The sequence below is a fragment of the Otolemur garnettii genome, unplaced genomic scaffold, assembly GCF_000181295.1.
Source record: "Otolemur garnettii isolate 467f Iridium unplaced genomic scaffold, OtoGar3 scaffold00059, whole genome shotgun sequence".
In the NCBI taxonomy this organism is placed as follows: Eukaryota; Metazoa; Chordata; class Mammalia; order Primates; family Galagidae; genus Otolemur; species Otolemur garnettii.
In genome coordinates, this window is record NW_003852454.1 from 6882125 (window position 1) to 6893373 (window position 11249).

At 41.9% G+C, this 11249-nt stretch overlaps 1 protein-coding gene across 1 annotated transcript in view; it reads right to left on the minus strand.

Annotated features, from left to right (window-relative positions):
• The window catches only part of CLASP1 (cytoplasmic linker associated protein 1), a 303536-nt gene that overhangs the window by 41907 nt on the left and 250380 nt on the right, over positions 1-11249 (minus strand). The window contains exon 32 of the mRNA XM_023514808.1: positions 2930-3080. Within this exon, the coding sequence (XP_023370576.1) occupies positions 2930-3080 (151 nt within the window). The remainder of the gene's footprint in view (positions 1-2929; positions 3081-11249) is intronic.

The window sequence follows — 11249 nt, forward strand, 5'->3', positions numbered from 1 at the left end:
GGCTGGGGATTCGAACCCGCCACCTTAGGTATACGTGGCTGGCGCCTTAGCCAGTTGAGCTATAGGCGCCAAGCCTATAAATCAAATCTTAACGGATTTTCTCTGGCTGGGAAAAAAAAATTCATGGATGATTTTAATTGTTTCCTCTTTATAACTCTTCCAAGAAAATATATAACTACCATAATGAAAAATCACTTACAAGGCTGGGCGCTGTGGCTCATACCTGTAATCCTAACCCTCCAGGAGGCCGAGGCAGGTAGATTGTCTTAGCTTGTGAGTTCAAGACCAGTCTAAGCCAAAGTGAGACCCTGTCTAAAAAATAGGCATTGTGGCAGGCACCTGTAGTCCCAGCTACTTGGGAGGCTGAGGCAGGAGAATTGCTTGAGCCAAGAGTTCGAGGTTTCGGTGAGCTATGATGCCATGGCACTCTACCAGAGGCAACAAAGTGAGACTCTGCCTCAAAAAAAAAAAAAAAAAAAAAAAAGAAAGAAAAGAAAAGAAAGAAAAGAAAATCATTTATAAAATGAAAAAGTATTTAAAAAATTCCATACATTTAAAACATAAGGCTAAATCTGCTTTAACAACAAAAACAAAATCTTTAATGCTTTTGACTTGTATATTACCCTAATCTTTGTCTAATGGCAGATTTAATTAATTAATTATTTTATTTTTTGAGACAGAGACTCAAGCTGTCGCCCTGGGTCCGGTGCCATGGCATCACAGCTCACAGCAACCTCCAACTCCTGGGCTTAAAGCAATTCTCTTGCCTCAGCCTCCCAAGTATTCGGGACTATAGGAGCCCGCCACAACACCCGGCCGTTTTTTGGCTGTAGCTGTCATTGTTGTTTGGCAGGCCTGGGCTGGATTCGAATCCGCCAGCTTTGGTGTATGTGGCTGGCACCCTAGCTGCTGAGCTATAGGCGCTGAGCCAACCTGCAGATTTTATACAGTGGAAATCCTAGTGTACATGTTAGTTTATGTTTCACCTTCCTCACAGCGTATTTCCCATGTGAATAAAGTTTACTGTAACCACCATGTTTAATCATACCATTATTTCTACCTGTTTTCATAAGATTTATTCAATTATTCTCCTTCCACTGTTTTTCTTTTTGATAGGGTAGATAATGCTGAAAACTACTTTGTGTCGTTTTTATTTTTGCTGAATTCTTTCTTTAGTAAATGTTACTAAAAGTTAGATTATTGGATAAAGCATATGAAAATCAGTTTTGTGAAATGAATTTTACTGAGTTGCAAAACAACTGTTACCAATTCCCTGTGCTACCAATATTTTCTGGTTCCTTATAAACTTTTAGCATTAAATGTTTTGTTGTTCATTTTCTCAGATAGGGTCTTGCTCTATCACCCAAGCAGGAGTGCAATGGCATCAGCATAGCTCACTGCTATAATGGCCTCGAATGATCTTTTTGCCTCAGCCTCCTGAGTAGCTGCGATTATAGTGGATACCACCATGTCTGCCTGACTTTTTGTTTTGTTTTGTTTTGTAGAGATGGGGTCTCAAAAAAAACAAAAAAAACAAAAAAAAACAAAAACCCCAAAAGACAGTCTTAACTGTATTGCCCCCACTAGAATGCCATGGTGTCAGCTCAGCTTATAGCAACTTCAAACTCCTGGGATCAAGCAATCCTCCTGCCTTAGTTACCTGCCTCAACACTCAGCTGATCTTTTTCTATTTTGTAGAGATGGGGGTCTCACTCTTGCTCAGGCTGGTCTTGGACTCCTACACTCAAGAGGTCTTTCCACCTCAGCCTCCCAGAGTGATAGGATTTCAGGCATAAGCCAACATACCAGGCACAGGCTTACCATTTCTATCACATCATAGGAACAAAACTATGTTTGTGATAAACAAAAGCAACCAGAGAAAAAAGGCATTTGACATTTCTCACAAAGATAACTATTATTCTGTGGCCATTTCCAAGAAGATAAAATACTACTAATCTATGGCTATTATCAAAAAGATAAAAATTTTAACAAATGCTGGTGAAGATGTGGAGAATAGGGAACTCTCATACGCTGTTAGTAGAAAGGTAAATGAGTACAGCCACTATGGAAACAGTATGGAGGTTTCTCAGAAAACTAAAAACATAATTACCACATGACCCAGCAATCTCACTACTAGAAATCCGAAGGAAAGGAAATCGGGGTATCAAAGAGATACCTACACCCCGACATTTACTGCAGCACTGTTCACAACATGGAATCACCTACATGTCTTTCAACAGATGAGGAGATAAAGAAAATGTGGTATGCGCATACAATGGAATAGTATTCAGCCACACAAAGAATGAAATTCTGTCATTCATGGCAACATGGAGGTAACTTGCCTCAGCCTCCCGAGTACCTGGGACTACAGGCACCCTCCATAATGTCTAGCTATTTTAAGAGAAGGGGGTCTTCCTCTTATTCAGGTTAGTCTCAAACTCGTGACCTCAGGCAATCCGCCCACCACAACACCTGTCTATTTTAAGAGACGAGGTCTCTCTCTGGCTCAGGCTGGTCTGGAACCTATGAGCTCAGACAATCCACCCACCTCAGCCTCCCAAGTGCTGGGATTACACATGCGACCCACCCACCACCTGGCCCTATTTTTTATTTTTTAATTATTTATTTTCTTAAGACAGAGTCTACTTTGTTGCCCTCAGAAGAGTGTCGTGGAGTAACAGCTTACAGCAAACTCAAACTCTTGGACTCAAGTTAATCTCTTGCCTCAGCCTCCCAAGTACCTGGGACTACAGGCACCCTCCATAATGTCTAGCTATTTTTAGAGAAGGGGTCTTCCTCTTATTCAGGTTAGTCCCAAACTCGTGAACTCAGGCAATCCACCCGCCTCCATCTCCCAGAGTGCCAGGATTACAGGCCAGCCAGTAACTGTCATTTAATTGACATCCCCTTTTAGCCTGGGGATACTTACAATATCACAGTCCTTTTTGCCATCTCGTTTAACTGGCTCATTCAAATCTTCTTGACTCCGAAAACTAAACTTTTCAATGGCTTCTGTAACTCCACGCAGAGAACTATAGATTTCTTCAGAGTTCAGGTTCTCTGTATCATAGTCCAGCATGCTAAAGATCAGAAATATTTCTTTAATTGAGGTATATGCACAAATTACTTCCAGTAGTTGACAGAGTAAGATATAAAAATAGTTGGGTTTTTTTTTAAAGTTATTTGGAGTGAAAAGGGGACACATCTTTTGTTAAAGTACCACCATGGGACAATTATACATTTTCCTTGTCACATCTAGTCCCAAACACATTACATCAGCACTCAATAAGAACCCGGGAAACAACAATCACCACAAGAATGCAAGAACTCAAAGAGTGACAATTGGTGACTGGATGCACGAGGTAATGGAAGTGGAAAAATAACTTTCTTATCTTGAAGATGGAAAAAAGTAGTTTGGTTGTTACTGGTCTCAAATGTACAAACTTAAGACACAGGTATGGGCATTTGGAAATAAAGCTAGTATACCGTAAACAATTTCACAGTAGCACAGCAAATGACCTTACAAGACTGGCTTATGCTTTGCAGTATCCAATCCAGAAAACTAATAAAAGTCCACTAAAAAAAAAACAAAAACTAAACAACCCTGCAACTCAAAGTCAGATACACCCCACCTGAAGGTTAACTCTCCTGCCGTCTAACCCAGGAGTTTGCTGTGAATACCAGCCTCTTCTAGATATTTCCATCGGAGTTTTATAATAAAAGTAGATTTTATAAAAGGTCACATTTCTGGATGGACATCTAAAAAATTCTTCTAAAAACAAGAAACACATGTCCTTCATGGAAAAGTGAGGTAAACTGCTATCTCTAATTTATTTTATTTTATTTTTTTGAGACAGAGTCTCACTATGTTACCCTTGCTAGAGTGCTGTTGCCTCACAGCTCACAGCAACCTCACTCTTGGGCGTAAGCAAGTCTCTTTCTCAGCCTCCCAAGGAGCTGGGACTACAGGCGCCTGCCACAACGCCTGGCTATTTTTTTGGTTGCAGCTATCATTGTTATTTAGCTGGCCCAAGCTGGATTTGAACCCGCCAGCCTTGGTGTATGTGGCTGGCGCCCTACCCACTGAGCTACAAGCACCACCTGCTATCTCTTTAGACACTGAGCATAGCAAAACATGAAATGAAGTAAAAAATCTAAAAAGTCTTTTGGTATAATATAGTCTGTCAACAGGTGTCTTGTAGATGCCTGAAAAGTGTACAGAAACAGGGAAGATCCTGAAAACAAAAACTGTCAGTGTGCCCTAACTATGACTATCAAAGAAAGCACAGGATGAATATACCAGCATCAAGAAAGCAAAATATGAAGCAACAGTCAACCAGGGGCACGTAAATTTTTTTAGTTTAAATGTCACCTGTTTTCAAGAACATATTCAAGAAAGGATGAGATGAGTTAGTCTAATGTAACTTGAAGAAATCCTGAGCTCTACTGAGGATTGTTAAGGACACTCAAAGACTCCGTGGCTGTGTGTAAGCAAGCATGCAACTTCACAAAGGACTACAGAAGAGTACTCTTTCTGTTCTTCAAAGACTAGTAAGGAGAAACTGGGCATCCAGTGGCTGGAACCCTTCCTTCCCAAGGCCAGAACAACCAACTCTGTTATACTTCCACAAAAATCAAGTTTCCTGGGACATAAAAACAACTGACATTTACTAAGCACCTCCCCCATCGTGAGAAAAGTTTGGGCAAATGAACAAGACAAGATTTGGGGGTTCACACTTGGAGTAGCCAGATCTGTGCTGGCTTAAGGTTGCAAGGATCCAAGTGTTTTCTACGGCTGGTACATTCTGCCAGAGCGTGAGATCTAAACTCACTCCCAGAGACGGAAGCTATTTGCCTAAAACTGCAAAACTGGCCTAGATACTGACCCATCTTTCCTGATGAACGGAGGAAAACACACACCCCAACTGCATTTGGAGAGTTCACAAAAATACATGCCAACTCAAAGACTGGCTCTGGCATCAAGGGAAAGGAAATGTGAACCTGGAGCACATTTGTAGCTGAAATTCCATGTGTATACTTGATAGGGGGTAAAAAAGAACGTGAACAGAATTCAAAATCTCAACCCCTTTAAGTCCACAACAAGGCTGTCTATGAGGCAATACCCTTTGCATGAGAAGAAGGCAGACTGAGGCACTGAGGCTCTCCATTCCCTTTTCTCAGAATACCAAATATTAGCTTACATATGAAGAAAGGTATTTATACATCTGGCCAGTACACTTTTTTTTTTTAATATATAAAGACTGAATATTACGACTCAAACAAAAAATATATATACAAGATGTAAAAAAAAATGCTTTAAAATACTTTTAATCACAACAATCAAAAATAACATAGCATAGCCCATGCAAAAGGAAAAAACAATTAAAAACTGAAAGAATGATGGGATGAACCAGAGGAAATCTGGAGGAATGTTCAAGTTGTTTAAGGGATGTCACAATATTATTCTCCACATGTCGCTTCAGATAATGTTAGCTTTCAGATAATTCATCTCATTATGCTTAAACCGAACTTTCTCAAAATATTACAGTTCATACAACTTTACCATTTTAATAGCCTCTTTTTAAAATAAGAAAATAAAGGATTCTGCCAGGTTAACAGTCCTCTTTCTCACTTTCAGTGAATAAACCAACCCAAAGTTCCAATTCAGGAGCACCACGTGCATGTTAAGTGCCTGCTGAGGCGACTCCGGGTAGATGCGCTAGCTTGAGGACTCAAGTATCTCCTTGGTATGAAGCTAGAACTGTGAGCTCCAGGTGAGACATACTGTCTCCTCTAACAGGAAACAGACATTGCTTCTTTCTTTGCTATTTTTATGCTTTGGCTTGATGTGTCTTTTTAAAAAAATATCAATATTCCCTTTGCAGGAAGAAAGGAACATCCCATGAATGCCACCATCAGGGAGTAGATACCGTGTCCTCACAAGCAATAACACACAAGGAGCAGCGGCACAGCCTTGAAGCTGACTCAGAGTCGGGTAAACCTCCATCTGCCACCTGCCCCACTGTCTGTCTTATTTTAGCCTCGAGATAACCCCAGGACATAATCTTCTGGGCTAAAAGTCAGGACCTGGTCACTTGTAAACATGATTAGACCCCAGAAGGGTTTCCTTAGGGTTCTACAGATTAGGAAGTTAGTCAACAGGCACTGACCTACGGGCAGGCCATGTCACCCAAACTGAAGCTGAATACACCCCTAGGCTTGCCGTCTAAAAGATCCTATGATGGGTGGGGAGAAACATGGGTCTCCAAGAAAAGAAAACCTGGAGTGATGAAGTTTGCCTTCTAAGGTTTTCTTTAGTATCATTTTGTAGGGCAAGGATGCTATGTATGGAGTAAAGATAATCGTTCCTTGCTATGAAACCAAAAGGATTCTGGCTTAGAGCAAAGAGACACAAATCCCCTCATGTAACTGACAGATGCACAGCTGACCTGCTTTGTTAACATTAAAGACAGCAGTCATCTCTGTCTGCCTGCCCGAACCTGTGTATCTAGAAACACTTGTCATTGGGTTCTCTGCACACTTTAGAAGTTACTTTTAGAACTGTAAGAGCTTCAAAAGAAAGATGTTAAAATATTTAGCAGTGTTTGCCTGTGCTATATTGCAGATACATCAGTAGGAATGCAAATCTTCTGTGCAAAAGCTAGATAAAACATTTCCAAGCAACAGATTGTCTCTTTTTTAGTTCTTGTTGGATCAAAGAAGGTACAAATTCATCTTACGGAGCATAATGACAGTTGGACTGCTCCATGTTCTAACATGTTTCTAGGGAAAGGACGCTCTAGTATTTGGACCTTTATAAAAATCACCCCCAAGAGACCCTCAAATAAACATCTGTAATACTATGCGGCCTCTTCTTCACACCACAGATTTAGTATCTGTCTTAATATCTCAGGGAAGCCCAGCTCTACTTCTCAATTTGCATGATCATCAGATTCAACCAGTGTCCATACGCTTCACTCAGCACTAACTATAGGGACTTACGAGGTGACCACAGCTCCCTTTCCTAGAGGAAGGCATCTGCAGTGACATGCAACAACGATCCCACTTCTTGGGGCTTCCTTTCTGGACCTGTGTGCTTGGACTACTACCACACATTAGGAAAGAAATCAGCCACAGAGTCAACCACAGTGCCCACCGTGAGCGTGTCTCTTTTGCTTCTTACTAGAATGCCTCGTGCACTCGACAAGCATGCTAGGGAAACTGTCCCCACTATTGCTTGCCTTGACTTCACAGCATTTCCTGAGCTCCTTTTGGGGGCTGAGTACTTCAATAGGCCGGGAAGCCTACAACAGTAGACAGCAAGTACCCTACTCAGGTGACAAAAGGGTCATCTGTTCCGTGTGTGACACAGCAGGAGTCATACTTGTGAGAGTCAGCAAAGATTATGCACCTGCTCACGCTTCTCACCAAGGCTCTCCTCCTGCTAGGCTAAACCAAGGCAGGGACCACAATGGAGGCAGCTGAGAGGCTTTCCAAAAGACCTGAGACGACCTTGGCAATGCAATAATATTGTGACACCTCAGACAGGTTTAACAGGTAGCGTGTTACCTGGGAGAGTAAGAGCGCCTGAGAGTCTTGTGGGAGGGAGCGGTGGGAATGGAGTTAGGCTGAAAAAAGGGAGGTGGGTGCTTCGATAGCCCATCGGCACTCCAACCCCATAACCGACTGCAGTGATCAGAAGAGGAGAGTCAGAGAGAGAAACACAAAAGACAAAGGGGAGGGGAGGAAGAAGATACTCTGTTTTAAGTCTTAGAGTCTACTCTTTCTTTGACAAAGTTCTATGAAAATTAATCAGAGTAAAATTAACACTTCATCACACAAAGAAAAAAGCAAGTATCATTTTATAATTTGGTTTCCAATAAGACTGCTTTATTCTTTTCCCTCCTAACCGTGGGGTACTATTTACATTTACTATTTAAAATCTTGTAAGATTCTAAGTGTGTCTGACATGTGAGATTGTGCACATGTGTAAGTATGTCTGCATTCACACAAGGATGTGTATCAAGCACTTACAAGAAAAGGTGGATGTTCAGTCTCAGATCACTCATCAGTTATTTTAGAAAGAACCAAAGAAGTAATTACAGAGCTTCAATTCAAATGTGACCACGGGGACTCCAGCAGGAAAACTCAGAGACCTGGCTGTTCTGACAAGAGCACTCTGGAGCAGGATAATGTGCTGTCTGGGGCTGGGATCCAATCAGAGGGAGTTCAGAGGCCTCCACAAGCAATTCCCTTCTAAAAGAATTATAGCACCACCAGAAGGCTGGGGTGCTCAGTCTCAGCTGGCCAGCTCAGAGTAGGGGAGCAAAAAAAATTGAATTCCTTTGTTCATATCACCTAATATGACAAAATTCTTCTGGGAACTCTGGCATTTGCCTTCACAAAATTCCTGGGTGACCTGGGCTTGCAGAAGCCCCAAAGGAAAGCTCTAATAAACTGCTGTAATTCACAAGGATGGCAAGACAGAGTGGGAAAGTAGGGAGCTGGACTGGCTGTGATGTGGGTGAGGCCAAGGGCAGAGTCCACGGCATCAGAGAAAGGGTGCCTCTGGAGCAGCTCTGCCTAGTGTGGGCATTCATTAGTATCTTCATGGTGGGAGCCATGGCAAGCTCACCTGTCCCTGAGCCTTGGTATGGCTTTGTGTAAGGAAGCTAAGGTGTGGAGATGAGAGGTCACTGCCACACAGAGGCCTAAAGACCTCCTCCAAGTTACACACTGGGTTGGAGGTGAGGGCACAAGAGGAACACGGGTGACACCTCAAGTTGGGCCCCTGGTGATGGGGGAGGTGAAGGAAGACACACCCACCTCCAAGTGTGCAACAGGGGCTCCTATAAACCCCTACTTTGATCCTATGAATGCCCTTGATTCTCTGACAAGAGGAATATAGAATCTACCTAAAATCCTCTGTGTCCTACTGCTAGGGGACACAGAGGATATTTATGTAGTGCCACCTTGAACTATGACATGTTTGCCAAGAATGTGTGGTGGACTGGAGTAAGGACACCATATACTTAAAAAGGAAAGAGACTTCAGATATTTCTGAAGCCTTCTACAACTCTGTTTTTCATTTACCCATAAAAATCACACTGGGTAAAGTATAAATATGTGTTTAACGGTGAAAAGACACTAGCTCATGAAACTCCTCTCCAAATACCAAGTAGTGTTTGTGCCTTAGCTGGTAATAAGCAGTGATTCTTCTCTCACACAGAAATGATGATTAATAGAATGTTTTACAAAAGTTTAGCCTCTTATCTATGGCATTTCTAATACTAGTGGGTTGATAAAAATAACTTCCTCACTTGTGGAAAAAACTACCAAATTAGATTTGTTTATAACATTAGAATAGTTCTTTATTATCAATATGATCCTCCAAGGGTAGCATTTTCTTTTTTTTCAAGACCGAGTCTTATTATGTTGCCCTGGGTAGAGCACTATGGCATCACAGCTCACAGCAACCTCAAACTCTTGGGCTTAAGCAATTCTCTTACCTCAGCCTCCCAAGTAGCTGGGAATACAGGTGCCCGCCACAACGCATGGCTGTTTTTTTGTTGTAGTTGTCACTGCTGTTTAGCAGGCTTGGGTCAGGGTTCGAACCCACCAGCCCCGGTTATGTGGCTGGAGCCCTAACCACTAAGTTACAGGTGCTGAACCCAAGTGTCGCATTTTTGTACTAAAAAAATACCAGTTCCTAGCACTCTGGGAGGCTGAGGTGAGTGGATTCTTTGAGCTCATGAGTTCAAGACCAGCCAGAGCAAAGAGAGACCCTGTTTCTACTAAAAATAGAAAAACTAGCCGGGCATGGTGACACAACACGTGACTGTAGTCCCAGCTGCTCCAGAGGCTGAGGCAAGAGGATTGCTTAAGCCTAGAAGTTTTAGGTTGCTGTGAGCTATGATGATGCCATGATACCTACAGCAACAGAGTGAGACTGTGTCTCAAAAAAACAAAAACAAAACAAAACCCTGGTAAAAGCTTTTCTCTTTAATAATAAAAAAAGTTAACATCATATGATCGTGATCATTTGAGAGAACACCAGGTCACAGAAAAATCAATGCTTCAAGAATGGTGCTCAGAAGAATAGCTGAGACCACATACTGGTAGGCCTGTTTGTCCACACCTCCTTAGAATTAGGTAACCTAGTCGATTCTCCTATAAATCCATTCCTTTTACATTTTCCTTTTAGAGAGTATGTAGCTGACTGAAGTATTTCTAGTGACATGATGAGCAGCTTTTCCCGCTCCTGGACAGTATTGGTTGTGAGAAAAATCATTTTTCCCATGAGCTCAAGTTGGCTAAAGCCATCAGATTATATACTGAATGAAGACAGTTTTTCTTTTTTAAAGAAAAAAACTATATAAGTCTCTAAAAAACAATCTGAAGACAAGAAAATATATAAGGCCATACTTGGACTTTTTTTTTGAGACAGAGTCTCAAGCTGTTGCCCTGGGTAGAGTGCCATGGAGACACAGCTAACAGCAACCTCAAATTCTTGGGGTTAAGCGATTCTCTTGCCTCAGCCTCCCAAGTAGCTGAGACTACAGTTGCCCGCTACAATGCCTGGCTGTATTTTTGTTGTTGCATTTGTCATTGTTGTTTAGCTGGCCTGGGGCCGGGTTCCAACTCACCAGCCTTGGTGTAACACTTGGACTTTTGTACAGTGAAAATAAATTTCTTCATTTCTTCCATTTCCATTTCCCAAAATTAAAAATTTGAATGAAGGCTTGGTGCCCACAGCACAGTGGTTATGGCACCAGCCACCTACACTGAGGCTGGCAAGTTCGAACCCAGCCCCGGCCAGCTAAACAACAATGACAAATGCAACAAAAAATCTCAGGGTATTGTGGCAGGCATCTGTAGTCCCAGCTACTTGGGAGGCTGAGGCAAGAGAATTGCTTAAGCCAGCAGTTCTCAACCAGTGGGTCACGACCCACAGGAATTGTATTAAAGGGTTGTGGCATTAGGAAGGTTGAGAACCACTGGCTTAAGCCTAAGAGTTTGAGGTTGTTGTGAGCTGTGACACCACGGCATTCTACTGAGGGATCACATAGTAAGGTCTCAAAAAAAAAAAACAAAATTAAAATGAGGACTATTAAGAAGGAATGATAATTTGAAAAATAATTTTTTAAAAAAAATTTTTTAAGAGACAGAGTCTTACTTTATCACCCTCGGTAGAGTGCTGTGGCATCACAGCTCATAGCAACCTCCAACTCCTGGGCTTAGGTGATTCT